Genomic DNA, 27,716 nt, shown 5'->3' with positions numbered 1-27,716 from the left:
ATATAGTATTACACCAATATAATATCACGAAAACAAGGTCAATATGAATTCAAGCTATGAAAAACAAATTGGAATTAAAAATATTATGTATCTGTATATTAGTAATTGATTTCACTGAAACAAATCTGTCGAATTATGTAATCACGAGAGAATTCAATTAATCGTATTTCGCGAGAAAGTTATATTTTTGAACCAAGAGGAACAGATAACACAACACAATTTACACAATGCATTGAAACATGGGCTCGCATATAACAATGAAATTAATACCATCTAGTTAGTTGAAATGAGATTTTTTAAGAGCAGTTAAATGCTGCATGCAATATGTACGATAAAATAAAAAAGAAGTGGATTGACACAATGTACAATGCATGAACTGAAAAAGACACTGTTAACAAAGAATTTTGGAGAGACACATTAACTTTGTACGTAATAGAATTTATTGTATTACAGGAATTACTCTATGACATGAAGAATAAATGAAGAATCAAGATACCAGAAGAATAAACAATTTAGACGATTTTTTTAATATTATACTTATCAAAGTTACATAGACAAAATGTGATCTGAAAAATAGAGTTACACACTAAGTTTTAATTATAGATGTCACGATAATTGTTGTATCGCAATGTGTAGAAAAATGGAGTTTACTTCGTATGGGAAAGTTTTTTGTGTGTTGGATGTTCACTGGTGCAGGTCAATTATCGCCACACGTCATTTTCAAACATGGTACAAAAACACCCCACCAGCCAAAGAGTCAATTTACAGCTGGTATGCCCAATTTTAATATACCAGATCCTTATGCAAATTGAAATTAACTGGTCATCCTCTCATATCTCACGAATAGTGCAAAACATCTGAAGAGTACAGGCGAAAAATGTGATGTCACATTTTACTGTTTTTACAGGCGAGCAAGTTAAAATTTTCAAGATCCATTATATCCTATTGTCTTTGGGTTATCATTTTTCAAATTTCTTTGGATTAATGAGGTTGTTACCCAAATCTACACTACCTCAACTATTGCATGACATCTACAACAGAAAAATCTATAATTTTGAACTTATCACATTCTTCCCCTATGGTCTTCATTTGTAAGTGCTTCCAACAAAGTTCTCAGAAATCAACAGAGCCAGCAGAGAGCTTGGTATTTAAAAAAAAATGGTGACAAGATCAATCGCCATAACCTGCAAATTTTAAAGTATGACATGCAATAGAACTTTGATTTTAGGGGACCTCCATTTAATGTTATTTCCATATTTGACTTTAAATTTTCACGGTCCCAATAAATTATTACATATGATTACTGTATTTTTATATTCGATTTGAAGTTCTTCTCTTTACTGCGAAACCTGCATTTTCGTTAAAAATTATTCTAAAATAATTTTTTTTAAATCTCAATTAATGCAAAAATAAATTAATTTCAACTCAACGTGTAAAATACAATATTTTTAAATAGTCAATGTCTTGGCAATGCTGCTGCCTCGCTGCCACATGATCCCTACTCCCTCTCTGCACCTTCACGAACATCTGTGCCTCACAAAAAGGAAAACACTTTCTCTCGAGGAAAATGTTAAGTTAATTCATAAAATGGAAAAAAGTCTGAAACACAAAGATACGACTTGATTGGCACCCAGCTTCCCCTTAATGTTTTCTACTTTTTTTTTTGTACAGTTTACCTATAATTTACTTATTGTAGCTTTTTTGCAAATAAATTGAACTTGCAAAAGTATTTTAAAAGGTTTAAACAAAAATAGCAAACACCTATTTAGTGTCAATCCCCATTTAAGGTTAATTATTATGTGTCCCCAGAAAAACGTTACATAGGGGTTCTAATATATGTATTTTTATTAAATATGAGAGCAATTCACCAAAGCTCAGTGTATTCTGAGCAATGTCATGTGAAAAGATTTACAGAACTGCACATTTTCATTGCAAAGCATGTGGTCCCTAAATTGCTATCTGCTTGGCATTGGATAGGGTGTGCAGAAGAAAATGACTACAATCTTTAAAGATAGTCTTTTTATTTATTGAATCTGACACCTTGAAACTTTTTCCTGCTGTGCAATATAAAGGAAGCCATAATCTAGCTGTTCTGATGGTGCAGATCAGCAGGACTATATCACAGCATTGATGGTACTTTGCTGAGAAGAGTAGAGGAAGAGTGCAAGTACTGCATCCACCTGTGTTGTGTGACCTGAGGTAATCATACTGAGCACTATAAAACATTGAGTTTTGCCTCAGTTTAATACAGGTGCCATACTTTTATGTGCAATAAAATACTTTTTCAAAAATCGTCTAAATCATTATGGCTAACCTTGCAGAATAACATCAGGCAATAGTTCAGAGTATTACAGTAGATTATAAATTGAGAGAAGGAAAAGTGTCGGTAGAGAAGAAAAAGATGTGAAAACTGTGTGCATGTAACAAAAACTAGACTTCATACTTCTACTTTATGTATATTTAATTTTAATTTATATATCTTCTCACCATTCGTGAGCTGCCACAAGGGACAAAGAGTACTTAACCACTTACTGTTGCCCATTTCAAAGCAATCTGCACTATTGTAAAAATACTTCTAAGATAAGGTTACCAGATTTTTTTACTTGAAATCTGGGGACACTGGGCTAGCTCCACAGCAGTGTTATAGTTGTTTCTGCTGCTATTGTTGTTCTAGCTAGTATTATTATTATTATTATTATTACTAAATCAAATTTCTGCAAGACTGAAAAAAGTATATCATTTACTGTTCGGATGTAAAATCAAAAACGTTTTTCTGATGAGTGAATTTTTTTGATAAGTTTTGTCTAGAAGCAAGCTTTGTTGTAAATTCCTGACATGTTATGGGAAAGTTTTTATGAGAATCAACCTGGATTGGAATATTTTACATATAATTTTGAACGTTGTAAAGTTCACATTATGTTCATAGCTGACAAAACCAATTGCTTCCACTTTCATCGAGGAATGCATGAACTTTGACAGTCTATTCTTTGGACAATATTATATTTTACAAAATTGAACAACGATGATTGATGAACAATGTAAAAGTACTGTTTTATAGAAGTGAAATCGTCTTACTTTGGTTCATAGTACTTCTTCACTAGGGCAAATGTACAATCTATGGACTTAAGATCTGATTATTTTATAGTATAGAACGCAAAAGTGCCTTCATGTAGTGCAATTACCATATCATTTTTTGCCTAGGATAACACTTTTGAAGTGGAAAATTCGAGCAACTACTATAAGTGAGCATAGCACTTTTATATCTTTTTGCTGCCATGTGTTTGGTAACAGCTTTCAACAACGTATCAACTACAATACACTTACGTTTTTTTACCTTTCTGATCTGACATTTTTTACATTACATTCACGAAACTCGTATTTTAGAGTGGGTAATAGCTAACATTGGCTATGTAGTGCAGCTAGAAACAATTACATTTCTGAATTTAAAACTCCTTTTTTAAACTGAAAGCATGTTAAAAGTGTAGAAAAACTACGAGCACGATCTTCTCACTCTGTAGTGAAGAAATGTATCAGCTATTAAGAGTTTTGACTTGCCGTCAATCCTTTACACAAGTAATTCGCATTTGAAAACAGGAATAATTTGAGAAGTTTATTAAAAACCGGGCACACATTTTAGCCAGGGACAAAAGTATGAATTCAGGGACTATCCCCAGAATCAGGGACATCTGGTAACCTTATTCTAAGGTTAAATCTTAAAATATCATTATACGTCAAAATTTTACTTCTTAAACATTAATAGTATCAATTTTTAATCTAAATTAGTTACGAGTTTTTAGGCTTTTGCAATAATTGTGCTCAAACGTAAACTTCTGGGTATACCATCATGTTCTGAAATTTACTATCTCCAATGTTTCGGACCCACATACAAGTTCTATTATCTGGGAAAATAGATACGACCTAAAGAGTCATCTGCTCTGTTGAGTCCATCATGCTTGGATACTCCAAGCAATTGAGTACCACTATCAGTCTACTTACTCCTTATATCAACAGTTAATTAACTACTACAAAGGAAGGACACGATAGTAGACTCCTCAGTCTGCTTGTGATAAAACTAGTTCTTTATGTGTGTTATATTGAAGCCTAAAATAAAAAATATAAAGTTTTCGTAGATGATTAATAATTCACTCTTCTTCAAAAAGAACCTTATGAAACCAAATCAATGCAAAATGCAGTATTATGGAAAGAGTTTTTCAATTAATAAATCTACATATACTTCCAGAACGAAAACTAATTAAGTTTCCAAGTATAGGTTGGTTAGTTATTGGGGTTTAAAAGGGCTCGTCAGCTACTATGGCTATTTGCGCCCTTGTTTCCAAGTATTAAAAAAAATGAAATAATGGACAAAACAGCCAAACAACCATGCTTCAATCAACACAGCAGTATCAAAGATGTGTATTTGACAAAAATAAAAATGTTAAGCAAAATATAAAAGTTCGAAATCCATATACTGACAACACATACAAATACACAGTGCAGATATTCCAAAATAAATTTTCCCAGTCTTTTGGAGCAAAAACAAAATTTCACTATCTCCACAAATTTGTACTCTCCATATCCTGTCCAAAATTTATGTCAGTAGTATAAAGCTACAACACAATACAGCTATCATACACAAAGGATAATTATCTATAAATTGTAGAATATAACAAACAACAATCTTTGGAACTGGGCTAAATCAGTACACTAACACTGTCACCAGTTCAACTGGAAGCACATAGTAAGAAGCAAGTAATTAACACAGAAGCATATTGGAAGCTTTCGCACTGAAGTGGCTTTTTTTAGAAAACTGGTTGATTACTAATGTGTGATATCGTAACATGGAAATGTTTCATAGCAACATATAGAACACTTGTAAATTGAAACTGTTTCACAAAACAAACTGCATAAAACTCAGATTGCCCGTACTTGTGAGAATGAGTTTAAGTGAGCAGCTTATTAAATTAAAATTAATTAAAGTGAATAGTGATAGTGATGTTTAATAGGGCGCGTCAACAACTTAAGGAAATGTAAAAATATCAGGTGTTGTATAATGCAAGTTCATAGAACTCATCATGTAAATTTTGAAGAATCTTGCAGTTATTTCGTTTGCAAAATAAGGCTGTATTCAAATGACCAACTTCATCAAATATTTTATGAAGCAAGCAACTGTGAGAATCCCGGAGTTGGCTCTCATATCTGAGACTTCAAATACGGCACAATGAGAACGAAAGATATAAAATTATTTTTGGACTACAATGGAAACACAATGAATGAACAATCACAATGAGCGCATATTCTACCTGCACCAAATTTGCAAATATTACAAAAAACAACAACAACAACAAGTAAAGATACTCTCACTGTAACCAAACAAACTGAAGGTTCAAATATCACCACTAATTCTAGAAATTCCAACAATCGAGAATGGGTAAATGAAGTGTAAAAGTTGGACTGCATGGACAAAGAAAAAGAAGAACCATCATTTCTGTCTGGTAATTCTGTATTATTATCTAGCACAATACTGTCTGATTAAAATTTTGACCACAATGAAGATGGTAACTTCGAGGTTACTCACAATTTACCAGCCAACAGAAGATACTGAAGGACTGACATTTCTTGAAGGGACAATAAATAGACACAAAAACATTGTCGAATAACATGAGCCATCATTGTCAGTAAGACTATAAACTGAGGGCGGAAATACCTTTCATATAAATGTACCAAAAATTTTGATTCTAGAATAGAAGTCAATGAATATACACTGTAAAAAATCTGATCTTTATAATAGATACCATTCAAACATGTATATTATTCAGATTCTAAAGCCATAATCCTAGCAAAAACATGAAACAAAGTTTCAAAGAATAAACAAATTTATATGAATTAGAATATTTAACAAGAGGTTAACAGCTATGAGCAACACATGATACTTTCAATGGCTATAAATACAAACAAATCGTTTACAGAATGCTTACACAGACTACCTAGCAAGGAAGATCACATCCCTGTACTAAAACATATTAATTACATACACCATGTAATGAAAACTGTATTTTTATGGAAATAAATATTAAATTAAAACAAAAAAATTTGCAGACAATAAACTCTGGAGAAATATGGAGGACACTTGGAAACAGTAATCAGACTAACAAGCAGCAGCCATATTTAGAATGATACACGACAATATTCCTCGACATAAAATCTACACAAACTTATTTTTAAATATTTCCACACGAGCAAAAATCCTGACACCAGGATGACAAAACGATTACGCAGACTATCTAGGCACCAAACCAAAACAATGGTCAACTTGTTAGAACAGTCAGCACTGCAAGATAACACCAATCTTTACAAATGACATGGTTGTGTTTTGACAGCATGAGTGGTAAGTTCAACACGGTTCAGTCGCTAAAATGCTAACTATCAGGCAACAATAATTCCGGTATACTAATATTAGTACTAAAATGATCTAATAGTGATGTTTTTGAAGGGTTAAGGGAGATTAAGCGATGTAACAGAGTATCAAACAGAGACAAAGAAACTCTGAATGAAGTTTTTTTATTCCATTGGCATTCATTAGATGTAATTCTTCCTTGCATCCCAGCTAATTTAATGAAGTATTTTTTTCATTATAACAGGTAACATCAGACAGTTGTCACGGTTAATGCACTGTCTTTGGATGACTAGAGAAGTAATATTGTCTATAGTATTACATATTTTTTATACTGATAAAATCATTTAACTGACAATGCTAATATACCATTATTTACTTGTGTAATAAACGCAATTCTGTAATGTATGCACTCCAATTTTTGAAAGTAATATGAAGTAAAAAAAATTCGTGCATAATATATGCATTACATTTCCAATTGCTACCTGAGGTAATATACAAACATAGTGCTGGATGCACTTCTCATGCTTAAATTTTTAAAACAACGAGTTAATTTATTACGATTGAAGTGACTGTGTAGTAAAGGATGACAGTGATACTGAAACCAGTACTGATAGTGATTAAGGTAAGAATAGTGGTAGTGTTACCTTCACAAAGTATACCTAGTTTTTTTATTTATTTGTATTCAGTTTTAAGTTATACTGCGCTATATTTTTTATTCATTTTGTATGATATACACTTACATTATTAGATTGCTTATAAGCGTTTGATATATCCAGGGTGCGAATTAAGATTTCTGACAGAGAATACCATAATACAATAAAATTATTATTATTATTATTATTATTATAATTATTATCCTCATTCGATACAACTCAACACTTGGTCGCATTGAGTTGCTTGTCTTGCATCTTCATAATAATAATAATAATAATAATAATAATAATAATAATAATAATGATAATAATGATAATAATAATAATAATAATAATAATAATATTCATAAGCAGGCTTAGGAGATAAAATGTGTAATTCCTAAGTTATTGATTGTTGCCAGCTTGCCAGTGATGACAATACATCAATATTATTTTCTCTGTTTACTTTATACTTTATAAAGTATATTCGTATTAAAACAATAAAGTTATATTTTGTGAGGGGATGATAGAAGTTATCCCTGGCAGGAATGCTAATATAAATTTATGAGACGGAGATAATTTTCCAACAGGGGGAAATCCCTCCCATCCCCCGTTATTTCGCACTCTGGATATATCTATACTCTCGAAGTCATACAAATGATCAATTTTAATATTATTTGAATGTTCGATGTCGAAACCAGCTGTGATTATCAAGTGGGATGTCAGGTAGTTATGATATTATCCCCTAAAATTTTTTTCTCGCATACACACTCAGTATTTTTAATCCAAAAATTACGAAAAAAAAAAAAAAAGTGCGTCTATTATGCGAGTAAATACGGTACTTCATATAAATCCCACAAGAGTAGCTGCCCTTCAGTAAGGGTTGCCAAAAGACACAGCATACTAAACAAATAAAAAAAAATAACATTCGTATTACTGGTGACATCAAGAATAAACAATCAGTAGCTCCACTTTGCAACAACTTCAGCGTAGCTTTTATACTCTGAAAGAAGTATAAGGAAGTGAAGAACAAAAAAAAAACATCTCTTATTAAATATTTGTTCCAATTGCTAAGAAACAGAGAAAGGGAAATTGTCAGCATCCAAATAACAAAAGATTCACCTGACATGTTATTACATCTATATACAATGGCAAGTTATATTCTGGACAACAAAGCAATGCACAAAATAGCAGAAACTAAAAATGAGCAAACAAACCCCTGGAAATAAATCAAACTATCAATTATATCTGCATACAAGATACAGCAGGTAGATTGTAAGGTGCAACACTAAACTATTACAATAAATAAACCATTCTTCAGAAAAATTATACATCTGTAAAATACATGCCAAAATTGTGTGTAATGCATGTCACAGAAACACCAGTTATTAAGTGTGAAGATAATACAACAAACTGTAAAATACTAGGAAATTATATCAGAAGAATGTAAGAACTACAAAAAGCACATCAAGGATGACAGTATAATAAACAAATATTATTTTGCTAACAAGGCTGAGTATTGGATTTTTTAACTAAAATACACAATTATGTCAGTTAATTTAAGTAAACTAATTCCAACTTTTCATCAATCTTCCTCAATTATAATTATTTAATCTGCACTATTACATCGTTCATGTAATTTTTCTTAGTTTAAAGTCATCTCGTGAATTCCATTCACAAGAATAGTATTTATATTTCTTTGAAATTATTAATATACACAGCAAAGGATTCATTGATGTATGCCATAAATTCTATAGTCACCTTTAGAATACAACTAGATTAAAATATGGACAAATATTCTGCATATGATTATTTAAAGATTTCAAGCTCATGACAACTAAACAGTCACGATTTATTGTAAATAATTTTCAAATAATTTATAGTGTCATATCAAAATGTTACATTTTTTAATTCTATGAAAAATTTAAGTTCAATTTTATGTACAGCAATTTTAAACTGCTTAAGAGAAGAAAAGCATTCTTCAACAGTTAAAATATAAAAAACCTTTTAAATCTTGTATAAATTTCTATCCAGCACTACCTCTTGTTATAAGCTGAAGTTTTCATATTGAAATACTGTAAATTCCCAATTATCATACTTCATCTTTGGACAATGGAAAGATAAAGAATTAAAATTATTATTTTTGTAGTGTTAATTTTTCTACATACTTCATCATCCTAATAATATTTGCTATAATATAAGTTACTAATATGCAGTGCTGTACTTTCTCACTTCCCTCCTACTGTTTCGAACATCACTCTGCTAATAGTGTCACAATTTTAAACTACAGTGCTTGTATTTGGACCTCATCATGCTCAGATTGATGTGCAGTGGTCTCTATGAATCCATTGTCAAGAATATGTTCACTTTGAGTGGTACTGGGTTAGTTGTGGAACAGTATTCAGTGGGGTCAGATCTCTGTATGGCGAAGGACGTCCCGCTGCACAGTAAGTTGGGCGAGGAACAATCTCATGCTACTCTCCCCTCCACTAACTAGCTCTCTCCTCACTTGCGCCGAACCAGTATCAGGTGTAAATACAAGCACTATACACTCTTTGTAGCCACTATATAGAGAGGCGAAAAAATTAATTTCCATATAGAGCAGACAACAAAACTCATCTTCACAACAAAACAAAAAATTCAACACTTACTGCTGACAAATTAAATACTGCAATGTATTTCACTGCAACAAATTATTACTTCTATTGTGGAAAACATTATAGCAATAGTTATTATTGTTAATGTATTATTAATAAAATTAAACTGAAAAAATATTTTTCTAGAGAGTGACCTCATGGGAGGAAAAGACAGAAACTTTTAGGACACATTCTCCTGGAGAAGTATACAGCATTAAAATTGGGGTTCTGCGTCTAGTCCAGGAAACAAAAGTGGAATAGCAATGAAAGGCCTGAAGAAGCATACATAAAGCCAAAAATCTGATATAAATGGACTTTATAACCTCGATTTCCCAAAAGTAATTTTATAGTCAGTTACCTCAAAAGCGAAAATGAATATTCAAATTGCATAAATACGTGCAAAATTTCGTTCATTTTAATTATGTACTGTTAGTATTGTTAAGGTTAACATAAAATACGAATTTAATCATTATGTCACATATTTAGTGATTTTAATGTCAAATTATTCAATATTATTTTTAGCATGCACAGAATAAATTTCTGTACCTGTATTTATGTACGATTTTCAATTCTTATTCTGGAGAATCAGATAAGTTATCATAATCTGATTATTGTTAAGTTTGATCTCCCATACTTTATAACTCTCACAACTACAACACAATAAAATTATTTATTGTGATCATTACTTCACTATAAGAAATTACTTAAGGAATGCAAACCCAGAATTACAGAGTTCTTTATGCATTTAAAACCAACATTCCACTGTTAGGCTTCTTCTTTTAAGTGCATCTCTATATTCCTTATAAAGCAGTTTACTTACATAGCCTACTTTAGGAAGCAGCTTAAGCTACTGTACACTTTAAGTCTATGAAGGTTGATTTCCACAGGATATTCAATCTATTGTGACATTTTAATTTTCTGGTGTCAAAAGTATAACAAAACTGCATTACTTTAAAATATTTAAGTTAAGAAGGCTAACACTTGTTAATACAGTAAAAGACAGCAAGTTAACAGATAATTATTGATTTAATTATTAGTTATACACAATTTTAAACATAGAATAAATGTGATCGATCACTCTCAAACCAACACGAATTAAACTATATTTCAATTCCTAAAGACAAATAAAAGATCACATTATTCTGCAGTGAAATTACATTTACTACATCTGAACAGAGAAATATTTTGTACATAATTTCTCAAATTACATTAAAACAGACCTCTCTAAACGAGAGTTTTAAATTGGATACAGAAAAGAGATCATTGTATTAGGTCTGTTTTTATAAATATTACTTTATTTAAAATACTGACATTAAGTGCAGATCAGACTCTTCTCATAACGAAAAGAATGTTTTTCTTTAACTAGACATATCCCTTGCCAAGAATAATAACTATGTTAGGACTAGCTAGAAGTGTTAGACAGAGTGAAATAGTTTTTTTTCTCTCTATCTATGCATTCTCTATCTTTTCTTTGCCAATTGCCAATAAAAAGATATTTTTCCAGTAATTATTTACTTCCTAAAGTGCTTTGCCATTAAGTCATTTCTCATGTGACAGACACACACAAAATATAGTTTATATAAACCTGCTAAAGTGGAAGCCTGTCAACATAGCAACATGGGAAGCAGAGAAATTGAGAGAGTAACTGACTGGATACTGAGTTGGTAACAACACAGAGATAAAAGGTATGTGAATACCCTCAAACCAGTCATCTCTTCTCGCTAGCCCCGCTATAATAAAACACACAGACTGGCAAATATGAATTTCAGTCTCTCTTCCAATATATCCCATCCACTGCCAGTAATTTTCACAAGTTGCAGCATTCAATGGAATAGAAATCATTATAACTACTGGAGGACTTCAAATAATACTCTGGTGTTGAGATATTAAAACAATTATCTCTACAGCAAAAACAAGTCAAAACTTTAAGACAGCAGAGTAACCATACTTCACAATATGCATGGCAATTTAAACTTCTGTTTAAGACAGGATAAACAAATGTTAAAGTTATAAACACTTTAAGAACAATTAATAACACAACTGTTAGATGAAAGGTGTAAAAAAGAGAAATCAGACACGCAAAAGTAGAAAAAAAAAAAACATAATAAGAATGACACATGCAGTTGTACATAAGTCCTGCTTCATAATTTGCGCCATTAGGTATGAAGGCAGCATGTGTCTGTACATAAAACATTTCGTAAGAGACAGAGAAGCAAGTGCATTGCTCAATTCTTTACTTATATCTCAACAGATGGGATACAAGCTGATGATCCGTATTAGAATAGTTAACTGGATCACTTATAAAATTCGTTGACTCTGAAATTACCAATAAATTTCAACATTTATCACAGATGTACAGCAATGATATAATTCCTATCTGAGAAGACTAAGAGTTGAATTAATCTTGTCTACATATCAATGAAATGCAACTATTAATTGTAACAATGGACTGCAGCTGAAACATCAAGATTCTGGTGTATATAAACTGGAAGTTGCAGAGTGCTGTATAAACTTTCATTAACATTTATTATAAATACAACTTTCTATAAACACAATTCTCTTTAAAGAAATTTTTCGAATGTGTAAGAAATAAAAAAAAAAAGATTTTACATCTAAACGAATTTTGACAGAACATTTAAAATATAAGGGGATGAATGATTATTTGAAATGTAATCTGTCATTCTCTAATTGTTCGGAATTGGGTATGCTATTCTGAATCGCTTGTGCCTTTTAGTGATATCCTAAATATTGCAAATGTATTTTAAAATATATCAGTCTTAACATTACATCATGGTTCAGTTATGTATAATGTTTGATACGAGTAAGATCTCATGTTAGTGACATCTATATGGTTTCAAAGAATTAAACTCTTTGCTTATCCTGAGTAAATTAGATGTAAGTCGGTGAGTCTTTTAGACTGGTTCCACATGCATCGCAAGTGCCCACACCCTTTTCATTAACAAGAGTGCACTGGGGGCATTCACGCCCTCCACTGGCCAAGGGCCTCACTTCTGGACCCCTGTTCTTGGACTTGCCACACATCTCACAGATGTCTCGAGAAGGATGGTTCAGAAATGTGCATGTCACACACTCCCACTTCTCCCTGTCTGACACTTCCAGTGTCTTGCGGCCCACATCAGGTGGTGATTCCCCACTACTTCCCCGTCTCTCTTCAGCTCTAGCCTGGGATGGCTTACGTTCAGGTAGAGGAGGTTCAGAAGGGTTAGAAGTATTGGCAGGGAGCCGGTAGTGGTTCGTGCTGTCACGCAGGTGCTTGGGGTCCAGCGTAGCAGACGAGTAATGTGTTGCCGTCTGTGCTGGTCTGTCATCTTCCCCATATCTTCTGGGATCCCTGGGAAGAGTTCTTGTGGATGCTTTGTTGTTCTGAACACTAACATTAGCATTAGACTTGCTGGAAGTTGTGGCAATAGTGATGGGTCTTTCTCTCTCTGGGTTATCCTTTGGTGGTGATGACATGTTATCATACACACTGACACTACCATCAACAGCATCAGTATTGGGCGATTTCTTTCCTGGAGGCAATCTGGAAGAAGATTCACCATCACCATCCAAACGGATCTTCTGTAATGCCTCATTTATCTTCAATGGCCGATGTTCAGCTGGCAACACCTTATGGAATTCTTCAAGCCTCAATTCCATGAGAGTTTCCTCCAGGTCCTTCACTGCTGGTGGCTGCTGCTGCTGCTGCTGCTGACGAGAATTCCTCACATCCTCTGAATGATTCCTGATCATTCGCTCTGGTGATGGAGACAGTATATCTGGTCTCTCACCCAGATCCTTGCTATAGCCCTGGCTCTCCAAGTTGCGGAACACATAGTCCCAACTCTCAAATGTTCCAGTGCCATCTTCCTTCGCTTTACCAGATGTCAGAGGTTGACTCTCGGCTTTCTGAAGGCTGGCACTGTAATTCCGAGCTGGTGGAACCTCTGTCCTGTAACTATCTTGCTGTCTCTCATTATTCTTCTTCAGTGGTACAGTCTGCTGATGGTGTCGTACAGATCGAGGGATCAGGACGGAAGATGCTGACTCTGTTGCAGAGTAAGTCTGTTGTGTCTCACTACTGCTACTCTGTGGGGGGGCAGCGTCTAGCTCAATAAGCTGACCTGTTGGTACTGGACAATTATAATTCTGCACAGCTGCTGGTGCAGACGGCATCGGGTTCGATACAGAATATCCATTTTGCAAAGGCACCGGTGCTACTGCCATAGGTGATGGGTAGTGATGATGGTGAGCATGGTGGCCATTAGTTGGGTAAAGGTCCTGTGATTTTAACACAGGGTGATGCAATCCAGTGATATGGTGGTAGGCAGGATGTACCGCTGGTGGAATGGGATAGGTCATAGCAGGTGGAATAGCTTGCTGAGGACTTATGACGCCTGCATATCTTGGCTGAGGTGGGAGAGTGTATGCGTGAGGAGGAGCTGCACCATAGGGTGCATAGTTGAAGTATCCCATGTGAGAGACAGGGTGCAGAGGTTGTACCTGACCATACATGCAGTTGGCAGCTGGCTGGTGGAACCTGGCTGTAGTACCATACGTGTCTGGATGGTATGCTGACAACTGATGCTGTTGCTCCTGGTACTGGCGCTGGTGGAAGTGGTAAACCAATCCCTTGGCAGCATTTTCTGGAGTTCCTACGTGGTTTTCACGGAATTCCAATACTTCCAACCAGCTGCAGTTGAAGCGATAGGATACTTCCTCCCAGATGTTTTTCAGTAACTGTCATTAAAATAATAAATGTTTTAATCTAGGTTTCTTCTCCAAGAGTATTGTTTTCATTCACTTGGTGCCATCCAAGAACCAAGTATGGATTAAAGAGCTCCACGAATGCGAACAACTAGAAAATATTATTATAAAAATTCTCCCCCTCCTCCCACAATGGCAGAGCCTTAACATCAGATGAAAAGTATACAGCACAGATATTAATGGCAAAAGTAAAACCATATACCCATATACAGTGTTCTCTCTCATCTCCTCTACAAAATGAATAACTTCAACAATGCTGTAATTCTTCAAGATGCTATGACTTCAATTCAACCAACAACAAATACTAAATCTAACAAGACAAAGATTACAAATCACTATTGCACACCAATGCATTCCAGCCCATTGTAGCACTAGAAATGAAACAGAAATAAAGTTGTGTAATGCAAAAACCAAATTTAACTACTACATTTAAAATCAGCAAAGTTTCTTGTAAAAGAATATCACCCATCAACTAACAGAAACTTTTTCGTAGAATATGTATAAGAAATAAATCTTCTTAATGTATCCAGCTGTTTGCTGACAACATAAAGTCCACTATAGTCTTTTCAGTTCTTGTTTTTCATGAGAAATGAGAGGTATTTTGTTCGGTGTTCATTATAGATGCCTGTTGCTAGTAGCCAGAGTTGGGATGGGGTGTAGTCAATATATACTGCAGAGCTGTGTTTTCTGCAACTGGTACTGATGATTCTAATTTACTTCTTTTGTGGTTTATGGATGGACAGTATAGAAGAATGTGTTCCAAATCTTCATCATGATTATTACACCACAGACAAGTAGGAGTATCAGAAAGGTGAAATTGGTGTAGGTACAATTGTGTGACAATGTGACCTGTTCTGGCTCTTGTTAAAAATGTCATACGTCCACCATGTTGTTGACTTCTTAATGCATCGTTACTATTCCAATGCGACAAATAGGTCGTAATAAATTAACAATGAGTTTAAAGATCCGATAGCAATAATGATGCTTGGTGAAAAACAAAAACTGACTAATCTATCATTAAATTATTTAACGAGACATTATGATATGTGAAACCAGCTACATAATGTTATAACTAATCTATAATAAAGATAGGCTATATTTAAGGAGCAAATTAGGTAAGAAATAAACATCCTTTCCTTAGTCAATTAATCAAGCACTGCCCAAAGTGAACTTAGACAAATTCACGCTACAGCGCTACAGTAGAGCAGTCTTTTTTGTGTCTAAGGCTTTACAGCCTAAACTGCTCAATTTGCCACTACAGTTTTAGCTGATTTCTGAGTAAATCATTGCACTGTGAAATCAGACTATGTTTTTGTAGTAAAGTTTATATTTTATGTGTATACTTTCCAGGTGAGTTAATTCATAGGCTTAATGAAATGAAAAAGTCGACCACAGACATGTGAACAGAGAAAAAAGCCACTTTTTCAATATAATGAATGTTGCAAAACATTTATCTTCTAAAAATCTCGAAATTGGTCATTTTCACTCCACATTCCGAAGACAGAAAACTATGGTGGGGTGTCACAGCGTTTTGACATCACAGCTCTGCACTGTGTTAGCTCTGGAATAGTCGTTGTGACAGATAATGGCGATTTTGTCACAGTATGATGTTTGTGTTCGGCTGATTCTTAGCAACTGCAAATGTTTTCAAGTTATCCCGAATGTAACCAAATTATCTAAAGACACATGATTTGCCACCATGAGACGACAGAAATTTATTGCTCCTCGCAAACTGGCATACCAGTGCCATAAATATTATACGTATAAACATCAGAAACAAAAACATAATAATATACTTAATTATATCCAACATTCAATATTGCTGTGTTTGTAATATTTTTAGTTAAGTTTCACAAAAACGTTTATTTGTAGTTGCTATTAATACTTCAGTATAGTTGTAGAAATCTTAAAATATCCTTCTCTAACTTGAAAGACAATTAAGAGCAAAAGGGAAACATAAGCTTCTCCTATGCATTTCTAATACTTCCTATACTTCTAACATTCGGTATTGTACTGCGGTAATTCGCCAGATACTGCGTTGGAGTTGTCTTGAGTTGTCACACATGGCCATGTATAGTCGCATAGTCACAGTTGCCATCATCACTATGAGTCACATATTGGGTGGAGATGGCGATTTCTTTCGGTGTGAAATAATGGCAATTTTGTCACACTGCGATTTTTGTGTTGGCTGACCCATGGTGACTGGAATGTTGCAGAGTTATCCCAAAAGTAAACCGAACTATAAAACGACATATGGTTTGTCACCACAAGACAACAGAGATTTAAATTTATCACTCTTCTGATGGGCATAGGTATTGCTGCCATAAATATTATATCAACAATACTCATTAGTATGGCGAGTAATAAACATGTGGTGAATGGTGTACATTTGAGTATCAAAGAGTTGCCGATGTTAATGATTTGAGTGGGATGATAATAGATCCAAGTTACCGTAGTTTCTCGATTACCCCACGACCTCGAAAGGCAAAAAAACTTAATTAATCAATCAATTAAATAAAATTAAAAACAAATACAAATTACAAAAATAAAACTTTCAACAAATGTATTCACGATAAATTAAAAACAATTAAACACAAATACAGTTTAGTTAACAGTAAACAAATTTTATCCTGAAACAGGGCACATTTCAAACACATTCTACAGGGTGGGCGAGAAGTTCCTTTACCGGTACATGTTATTAGCATAGTACAGTTAGACATGTAGATGAACATTGTTATGAATACAAAAACATGTGTATATTTAATTGTATGAATAACATTGTGCACAAGTTCATTAATAAACAATCTGTGTGCTTCCCTCCATGTTCATTGTGTCACCACGTTCTTATGTCCATCCGCTAAAGCATAACAGGGGTGATTGTTTGGAATGCTAAGCGAACTCCGTCTTTCAGTTGATCGTTGTTCACATATCGCTGTTACGAACCTCTTCTTTTATTATGCCCCAGAGTGCATTGTCCAGTGTGGTGAGGTTCGGGCTCCACCATGGTTTAACTCGACTAAATGGAGTGGATCACGTTTTTCCTTCCCCCACTACCGAAGTGAAATGTGCAGGTCTCAGCTTATGCCAGGAAATGCGTATCTCAATAATGTGTAACACAACAATAATAACAATAATATTAATAATAAATAAAGAGTGAATCTGTTCAACAATAGTAACATTAATTGACAACAATAATATTAATAATAAATAAAGATTGAATCTGCTCAACAATTGACAATACTAATAACATGTAAAGGGACTTCTTGCCCAGCCTGTATGTGCATGCCCTGCATGCATGTCAGTTGTCTTGCTTAATTGGCTGTTTATACATTAAAAGCACAGATAACAATTTCCATGTTTCCCAGCATCTTTAATAATTTTAAGTTTTTGCTGCAGGTAAAGGATCGCAATCTCATTTCTTTAGTTGTACTCATTTTCAATTACTGAAAATGTAAGACACACAAACTATACACTTATCACAATTGAACTTGATTCTGGCACATGTACAGGATCTCCCATATAAACTAAGACTGAACGCATGGTGTTTGTACTCTGCGCTATGGCAGTTGCCTCAGCCGAACTTATGTCGCGTGTGGCCACCCTGCTTTAAGCATTTGTATACAATCCTATATGAAATCTTACCTGGAAGTGTCGTCCTTTCTGGGTTATACAGGCATTGTATCTAGTAACCACATTCTGGCTGACGCGAGTGAGTTCTGCCACTGTAATGTTTCTGAGTTCATTCGTAATGTGTGAGGATTTATTCGATACAATTTTTCTTCCAGTTTACCCCACAGCTTGTGTTCTTTTGGGATGAGGCCTGGTTTCATCTTAATGGTCGTGTGAACAGTCATAACTCTCGCTATTGGTGTGCAGAAAATCCTAATGGTGTTTATGAAGTCCCTCATTATGATAGGAAGATTGGTGTTTGGTGTGCTGTTAGTGCAAGACGAATAATTGGATCTATTTTTTTTTTCGAGATGACAGTAAATGCAGAGAGGTACCAAGATCACATTTTGACGCTGTTCTTCCATCAGTTAACAGAAGAAGAAAAATCGCGTGGGTGGTTTCAACAAGATCAGCCCCTGCTCATACAGCAGAAGATTCCCTTCTTACAATCTCAGAAGTGTTTGCAGACAGAGTGATCAGTGCTGATCTATTTCCCCCTCGTTCTCCAGATCTAACAGTGTGTGATTTTTACTTGTGGGGTAAACTGAAAGAAAAAGTGTATCAAACAAATCCTCACACATTGGAGAAACTAAAAGAACACATTACGAATGAAATCAGAAACATTACAGTGATAAAACTCACTCGCGTGAGCCAGAATGTGGTTACCAGATACAATGCCTGTATAACCCAGGAAGGACGACACTTCCAGCATCTTTTACAAGGTAAGATTTCATATAAGATTGTATGCATGCTTAAAGCAAGGCGGCCGCGCGCGACATAAATTCGGCTGAGGCAATTGCCATAGCGCAGAGTACAAACACCGTGCATTCGGTCTTAGTTTATATGAGAGACCCTGTATTGCTAATCCAAATCCAAATGCCATTTAACAATGTTAACAATTGAAATATCCTCGCAGGAATATAATGGCATGCACTACCACCTTCAGAGTTGTGCAGGAGGAAAATCAGGCAATGTTGTCAACTTCACTTTGAATAAATCGTGCATTTTTTACTTGTATATTTCGGGAAAAAAAAATGCACGGGGCATTTGAGAAAATACAGTATCTCGTCATTGAGGTTAGTATGAATATTCTGACTAGGAGTTGTCTGGAGCAGTTACATATGATCACATAATGTAAGCACAATCATCACTATCAGTTACATATTGGGCAAAGATTGCAATTTCCTGGAGCTGTGATTTTCGAACTATTTTCACAATTGGAACCAGCGACAAAATCACAGGTCTTCAAATCACACCCCACCACTAGAGACAAGTATAGCACATAATGTGTGTGCTACAACCAGCACTCTGAACAGGAACAATTCACACTTATGAATTAACTGACAATATGATATGAATAATAATTACTTTACTTACTGTAACTTCAACAAACAGCTTGAATGAACAACACAAATCTAATCAACAAAAGAGTTCTCACCTGGCACTCCACAAATGCCATCAAGGAGTCTCTGGACACATTGGACACCCTGTCTGGGTCGATAGGTCCATCTAGCACCATTGTTGTTTGCCCCGTGTGTTTGTATCCCATTGCCTCGAGCATCAGTTCTGCTCCAGATAAGTTTGCCTCTATCTCGTGTTTGTAGAATCCACAGAATAGCTGTGTAAAACACAGTACCAATAAAAATTATTATAATTATGTGCAAAAATCAATTACACATAGATAAAGAATATTTTACGATGCTGGTTCTGACAGTAGTGGTAATGGTGACAGTGAAGTGGTGGCACTAATACTGTCGAGGTAGTGGTGGTGGTGGTGATGATGAAGAAGAAGAATTAGAAGAGAAAGACGAAAGAGGAGGACAATGGGGAGATGAAAGAGAAACAGGACATAATTATGAATACTATGACTGACAGAATAATTGCAAATATGAACCAAGACTTAAATAATATACTGTATTAATATTTTTAAAGCTGCAAGCAGGAACAATGATTCGTTTTATTAATATTCTGATAATTATGTAGTAAGCTTGGCCACTGTGGAGTAGTGGTTTGCATGTCAAACATGAAACGAGTGGGAACAGATTCAAATCTTGTCTGGGACAAGTTATGTGGTTGGGTTTTTTTTCCGTTTCCCTTTAACTACTTGAAGCAGAATTGCTCAATAACTTTCGGCATTTGATCTTGGACTCAATTCATCTTCATTAATTTCAACTTCATTTTTCAATAGTTTCAGGTCGACCAGGAGATCGGGCAGACACGGTATTGGGATTCGTCCACAGATGTCATCTGTCTGGGAGAGCTGCACAGATCCTGGGAAGGCGTAGGAGCTTTTATATGAGGCTGTGGCAGTTCCCTCAGACAGATGGCATCTTGGTGAGTTGTGGTATCTAAAGTGCCGCGATCTTCAGGGCAATATAGGATGCAGCAAAGACATAAAGTATGTGAATTGCAAACAGATGCCACTGATCTGAGGAGGCAGCAGAGATCATCACAGGGAGATGGACGTCATTCCTGTTCACACAGACTCTGTCAGACCTCCTATGCAAAAAAAAAAAAAGCTTTGGCCAGGCCACCATCTTCCTGCAACATGGGTACAGGACACATACTTGCCCATTAGAATCTAAACAGGCTGACAATATGTCAATCATAAGAAAGAGTTTAAAATTTAACTAAAACATACGCATACAGGATGATTCAGAACTTATGTTACAGAAGAAGAGATAGAGACTGGTACTAAAACAAAAACATTTTTCATTAATCAATGTGTGTCCTGCCTCGCACTGGTATGGCACTGCACTTGTTTTAGTGTTGTGACTGTCAGTCACATTGTGATTGTTTATTGTTGCTATGTGCATTGATTCGTCATTGTCTATTGTTTTTAGATACATTTATTGAAAGCTCAGTCATCAGACAGTCAACATTAAAAAAATGAAGCATTAGAGCCTGAGAGAACTAGCCGTGCATTTGGTTTTTGCATCAAAGCGCAGTGATATCCCAATTCGCAAGTTGTGTGTTGTTCACTGATGATGCAACTTCCACATGTGATGGTATTTTTAACACACACAACGTGCACATTTGGGAGCAGATAAATCCATATTCCATTGCAATCAGATCTCTTCATGTGCGATTTATTGTCAATATGCGGTGTGGCATCATTAACGACACACTACTCGGTCCACATGTAATGCCAAATCACTTAAGGGGAGAAAATTAAAGGGATTTTTGTAAAACATCGTGCCTATTTCATTGGAAGAGGTACCGCTTGCAGTATGCATCAGGACATGGTTCCAGCATGATGGAGCTCCTGCGCACTTCAGTCTTGCGGCAAAGAAACAACTGATGGCAACATTTGGTGATGGATTGGTTATCAAGGTCCAGTCCCAAGGCCAGCAACATCACCAATCTTAATCCACTTGAATTCTTGTGGGGACATCTGAAGACCTTAGTATGCCACACCTGTAGACCATGTCTATGATCTTCCATGGATTGTCGACGCCTGTAACACCATACATACTAAATCTGCCAATTTGAACAGGTGTGGGAGTCAATGCTTCGACAATGCCAGTATTGTTTACAAGAAAGGGGGCGTCAGTTGAAGCTCTTATGTAATGCACAAATTGTCAAGCGTCATTGCCTGTTGTTTTTCATTGAAATCTTAGTCATCAAAGAGATACGCCACTGGCCTTTGAATGAATGATTGCCTATCAGCCTCAGCAATGAAACAAGTGTAGCACCGTACCGGTGCGAGATAGGACAACCATTGCTTAATGAAAAATGTTTGTTTTAGTAACCTCTATCTACTATATTCTTCTGTAACGTAAGTTCCGAATCACCCTGTATATTTAGTAACATAAGTTGCCTGGCCTCTATTGCGAGATGGCCTGGCTGGTGCTCACTACATAATTCCTAAATATTTTGTAATTCATGAACACACAAATATTCGACAAACCTTCAATTCTCGATATTCTTTCCTCCATGGTTGGGCCAGCAAGTTTGCAGCATACATTCCAATAGCATTCCATGCAGATGCTGCACGATAACCACTGAAGTCTTCTTTCAGCCTGGCACTCTGATGAAGTACATCAGCAGTTTCCCGGAAACTGAACTTCCTATCATGGGGAACAAGGCACAGGTATTCCTTAATGTATCCTGAAATCATACAAATGAAACCTTTCTATCAAAAATAAACATCCAACTCCTGTAAGAGTAACTGTCCAGAAACTGTGGCCCTCCCCACATGCGGTTTTTACAAGTGATCAAGTTATATTATTGCTTATCTTAACCTACTGAATAATGATAACATAGGCCTACTAAAACTATAAATAAGCTGACGTAGCTGGCAATATTTTCGTTGAATTACAAACTCTATGCTTGTTTCTGCAGTTTCACATTTTTGTATTACGTACATGAATGTTACTGTTTTCACTGACATTGAAGCGCTTGTAAAAGTAGACATCTTGAAGCACTATTGTCACTTTAAATCTACAGAAGTATTTCTTTACTAATGCGTTACCACGTTAAAGTACAAACGTATTTACGTACTTGGCTTCTAGTTGAGTCATATTTACCGTAAACAAAAGAAAAATTGAATGCCGACACCAATTTCACACCAAAATAAAGTTGGAAAGCTGCTGTGAAAGTGCAGGCCGCTGGAGAGATGCAGGCAGGCAGGATCGCTTTGTCCAGGTAGAAGGGGGTAGACAGCAGGGAGGGGCAGTATATACAGCTCATTTCCATGCGTTTTCTTAATGATCAGAGAGAAAAAGCGAGTTTGCGTAAGGTCGAATTAGTGACAGGTATGCCTTGCATATAATCACAATTGTCAAAGAATGTCAGTACCGTACTCCACCCAAATCCCTCTCTCTCATGCTATCCCATACTGTCTTTGGTGGGGGCTTCTTGCTATCCGTCTTTCTTCAGTAACGCTATTGTAATGATTTACCTCTACTGAATATCTTTCGATGTTCAATGTAAACCAATTACAATATAAACCTATATGAAGTCATCTTATACATGTTTATTACGTCATTAATCCTTCAAGTTTTATACCTAGTCTTAAAAATATATATTGATATAATAGAGAATTAAGTGCCTATTATAAAAATTGTTAATGATAATTTCATTACTATATAATAGTTTTATTCATTATAGGCTTATCAATAAATTAATTTTATTTATAAGCACAAATGTTACCTCTCACAGGTTCATACGTCGCTTCAACTACACTATATAGGCTGCGGAGTTTTGATTATTAAACTGTTTCATATCTGTATACTTTGAAAGGTGTATCCTACACAAAGTTAAGTTATATGTGTGTAATCATAGATAGCTGATAAGTTAATACGCACATTAGGCAAGAAAAAATTAAATAAAAGCAAAACTGGAGGAGGAGAAGGAGACGAAATAATGAAACAGAAGAAAAACTGTTATGTTATTTGAACACGACAGAATTTAATTATTTCCTCCCCATCCAAACTCCAACATTTCCACACATGTTAGCCAATTTATAATAAAAAAAAAGCGCAGCATATGGGAAGGGCGAAGGCTTCTGGACAATAATTACAGATCTAAGAAATTATAAAAGAGCTCAAGGAAAGAAATAACTCCACCTCTGAATGGTACTTATACCATTCAGTATCAGTCCCAAGCACGAATAAAGTTCATAAACCTGTTCCAATAGAAAGTTTGCTGCACAAGAAATTCAAAGAAAATTGTAAATAATACAACAGCTCCAATACAACCAACTGTAAAACCATAAAGACCGATCTAAAATTTCCATACTGAAACTAGTAGTTCTGACATATATCGGAATCAGGCATTAGTAACCTATTTCATTGAAACAAATGTGAGATGGCGCCACTTTAATTTTTTTCCGTGATATGACACAAAGTCACCTCAGAGTAGACAAAGTCACATGAAATAAAAACTGTTGGACAGTTGCCATAAACAGAGAAGTTTAAAGAATTCTTAGGGAGACAATGACTTGACCTAGGTTGTTGAGCCAGCTATGATGATGAAGAAAAGAAATGACGGACATTCTAAGCCATATTGGTCAAAGTGGCAATCCTAAACACCTTCCACTTCAACATCAACCCTGAAGTAATTTTTGAACAGTGAGCAAAAACTATCCACAACAATTAGCAAAAAATATTATGAATTTCTTTGAAGGGACGAAAATTAACGAAGTCTAATGAAATTGTTAAAAATAATGGACTGCAATAAGCCTTCATAAACCACAGAATTTTAGTTAGGCCTAACCACGTAACAGACAATAATTTGATATTTTAAGTTCATTTCATTTCATTCGAATCATTATATGTACTGTATATAGAGTTCCTATGTAGGCCGTCCCACTCCAGCCTTTGTCCTAATAAAATCTATTGATGGGCGGCATATAAGCTAATGGAACAAACTGCCTAGGATTGGTCTGTATAGGAACACTTGATATAATCAGAAATGTTTCTACATAAAAAAAATTATCTATTTACATTCTGCGTCCAGACAAATACTGTTTTACATTTTAGTTTCATTCAGAATGACTCAGTAACCTTTTTTATGAGTCACCACTACATGATGTGTCTCTGTTCTCACTGCTCACTCCATGAATTAGTAGTAAATAGTCCATCATTATTCAATTTAATCAGACAAGTTGAACACAGCAGATACAGTATCTATGTACACTTCATGTGAGGCACGTTCAATTGGCTAATCTGTTTACAAATCTGTGACGTGACATCGGCTCTCTGTGACATCTATCCAGTATCCTTTCAATCATAATTATTGTTGACCACTTACTAAGCCAATTTAGGTTCTATAAGTTATGGCAACTAATAAAATAGAATTCAGAGAAAATAAGTTACTTGTAATGAGTACCTACACAATTCAAATACGATTACATAAATCTTTTTTTTTTCTCAGAAATTAGCTATGAACTCTCAACTTACTGAAGTCACATCACAGAAGACGAATAGATATCTAGAATATACCAATTAACACCCTAAAACGCTTAGTGCCGTGGTAATTTGTGTTAAAATTACAGTTTACCTTAAAACAGCATTATTCCTTTGTCATCTTTTGTGGATGTCTCTTGGTATTTGTATTTTACATACGCAATGTCACAATACATTCTGTGCCGCACTGTGATTACCTTCTAACTTATTCCTTTGCTCAATTTTGTGTAAGCTCTCATCTGTCTGCAGGTAACTGAGATGTAACTGCTCGATTGTCATCCATAATTCTGGCAATCGATTACAAGTCATAAATTCTGCCATTCCTTACTATTCTTTAATTCTTCATTTACAGGACATACATCGTGTCAGTAAACTGAAACAAGATAATTCAAATAGCAGAAATATTTAACAATAACTAATTAACAGTACCCTGACCTAATTCACTGCGTGAAGGCTAGCTCACTCTACTAAGCTAAACTTATAGGCCTACGCCTACATATGAAGTTATCAAATTTAGCATACATAAGCCTACCAGTACTTAATAAGGAAAGCATAAATATCAATAATTCAATTTATTTTTCCAATTATTAAAAATTAAATATGACACAACAAAAATAAGGGGAACAAGTAATAAAGTGAAATATTTCCATGTTAAACGTCTATTTGTACATTAAACATAGATGCTAATTGTACCCTAACCAAACTATTTCAGAGAAGGAATTGTTAACCATTAATTTTTTATAGACATTGACTTTCTACTTAACGAGAAAACTAGGCTATATCCTTCTCACACCTTCTGAATATCAACAGGATGAAAACTAGAGAAAAATCTAACACTATGCGTCAGAAAAATCTGACACTATGCGTTAAAACACTTAATGCAAATGAAATTTTAAAGGTTGGAAAATATTTTGGAACGAGAATTTCAAAACAATATCAATATCGTAATTACTTTGGAGATTTTATGTATAATTACATTCGTAATTACTTTTCAAAATCTGTAATTATAGCCTATTCCTAATCATATGCATGAAAGTTATGGCTCATAAAATAACTTAAGTAAACCATATTTAAAAAACAAAGTCGCGTGTATTCACAACATTACTCCTTAACTATTCCTATCTCAGAAAAGTTTTCAGTAAGTAGACAAGTTATATAAATATTGTACACTTATACTTAGCACAGAAGATTAAGTCAGGTTTCATTGCCCCCTACCAGTGATGTCACTATTCGGTTGGTTTTGGACATTTAAATTTAATTAATGATATGATCTGTTATGTGATCATCGCATATTATAATAAGTTAATACATACATAGAAATCATAAGATTATACCACGTGTCTACAAAATATTACGATTAACCCAAATCATTTTCTACTTGCTGAAATGAGCCACAATAACCACAACAAAATCGACTCATAGTCACAGTCTCATTAATGCCAAACGTACATGTTCAGCCATAGAAGAATTTATCACTGCAAAGCAAAGACGTTGTAGTTATCTGCAAAGTATGAAAAGTAGTTGCAACTGATAGTAGCGAGTAGGCCATATTATGATCCAAGTGGAACTGGATTGCAGTGGCGTGCATTTCTTGCGTCATTTTTCTAATATACCTTTCATTCTACAGAACCTTTACTGCTATTTGATTGTTACTAATACCGGGACGAATCTTCTATTCGTCCTGCTAATACCGAATAATCTTTCATGTATTACGTCATGTGGAGCGCTAAGATTTCACGCCTATAGAAAATTGAAGTTTCGAGGATGGCAAGAGACATTGGAATACAGACTTTGCATAGAACCTTATAATTCAGAACATATTCATGACTGAAATGAAAAACCACCGGCGTAGCTCAGGCATTAGCGCGTTTGCCTGCCGATCCAGGGTTGTACTCGGGCTTGGGTTCGATTCCCGCTTGGGCAGATTATCTGGTTGAGTTCTTTCCGAGATTTTCTCAAACTATAAGGTCAATGTCAGGTAATCTATGGCGAATCTTCGACCTCATCTCGCCATTACCAATTCCATCGACACTAAATAACCCAGTAGTCGATACAGCGTCGTTAATAATAATAATAATAATAATAATAATAATAATAATAATAATAATAGAAATGAAACCTCAAATATTGACTTCATGATTTACAATGAAGGCCTATAGTATGGACTTTAGGCCTACCTCTTATGTTATAGAGCTCTATACAGCACATACTCGTACAGGCCCTAAGTTGCGTTTATACAACTCTTTTCCCATATAAAGCATTATTTATGAATGCAACATTCATATATTAAAAGACTGTACGGTAATTTCTTCAATGTCCTTGTTCCAGAATACAGCCAATTGTGATTAAATTCAATTGCTTTCAAATTAATTTATGTTGTGGTTACTTTATAATAATGTATTGAGGATAGAATAGAGAAAATTATTTTCTTTGAATCAGAAATAGTAACAAAAATAGATAACATTCATTATGAAACATTTTTGTCATGAAAACGTTTCAGAATTGTAGGACTAATTATGTTAAATTTGCACTGGCTACATCGAAAGTCACTATATAGAGTAGTTCTCCCTTAACATATCCAACAAAATCTGAACCTTTGAAATTTATGACAACTTCTTCCTTTCTTTTTAATGATCGAATCCTACGCCTGATGTACCCAGTTTATTTATTATTTTACTTTCCCCAACTGGAGGGCTACTTTCCCTAC

General features: G+C 34.8%; 1 protein-coding gene across 3 annotated transcripts; it reads right to left on the bottom strand.

The window, feature by feature from the left end:
* Positions 1–314: 314 nt before the first annotated feature.
* Positions 315–26,444, bottom strand: tamo (PUB and ZnF_RBZ domain-containing protein tamozhennic). 3 transcript variants are annotated; one of them, XM_069826048.1, is made up of 5 exons: positions 26,323–26,444; positions 25,207–25,382; positions 22,009–22,208; positions 19,537–19,716; positions 315–14,402 (listed from the first exon to the last, which is right to left on the bottom strand). In XM_069826048.1, exons 2-5 carry the CDS (start codon positions 25,328–25,330, stop codon positions 12,552–12,554), a joined length of 2,355 nt encoding a protein of 784 aa, XP_069682149.1. In that variant the 5' UTR covers positions 25,331–25,382; positions 26,323–26,444; the 3' UTR covers positions 315–12,551. The 3 variants fall into 3 exon arrangements, with proteins under 3 accessions (XP_069682149.1, XP_069682150.1, XP_069682151.1); XM_069826049.1 differs by having other exon boundaries at positions 26,225–26,423; XM_069826050.1 differs by lacking the exon at positions 26,323–26,444 and having other exon boundaries at positions 25,104–25,241.
* Between the last annotated feature and the right edge of the window lie 1,272 nt (positions 26,445–27,716).

Source organism: Periplaneta americana, chromosome 5 (assembly GCF_040183065.1).
Source record: "Periplaneta americana isolate PAMFEO1 chromosome 5, P.americana_PAMFEO1_priV1, whole genome shotgun sequence".
Classification (NCBI taxonomy): domain Eukaryota; kingdom Metazoa; phylum Arthropoda; class Insecta; order Blattodea; family Blattidae; genus Periplaneta; species Periplaneta americana.
This window is presented reverse-complemented; position numbering and strand designations above follow the sequence as displayed.

Bases quoted from the DNA above. Each gene is read 5' to 3' on its own strand.
- tamo (XM_069826048.1), bottom strand. From the start codon at position 25,330: ATGGCAGAATTTATGACTTGTAATCGATTGCCAGAATTATGGATGACA. The intron at 19,717-22,008 runs GTTTGTCGAATA...TGTTTTACACAG, and splicing joins AAGAATATCGAGAATTGAAG to CTATTCTGTGGATTCTACAA. The intron at 14,403-19,536 runs GTGAGAACTCTT...TTTTAATGACAG, and splicing joins TGGCATTTGTGGAGTGCCAG to TTACTGAAAAACATCTGGGA.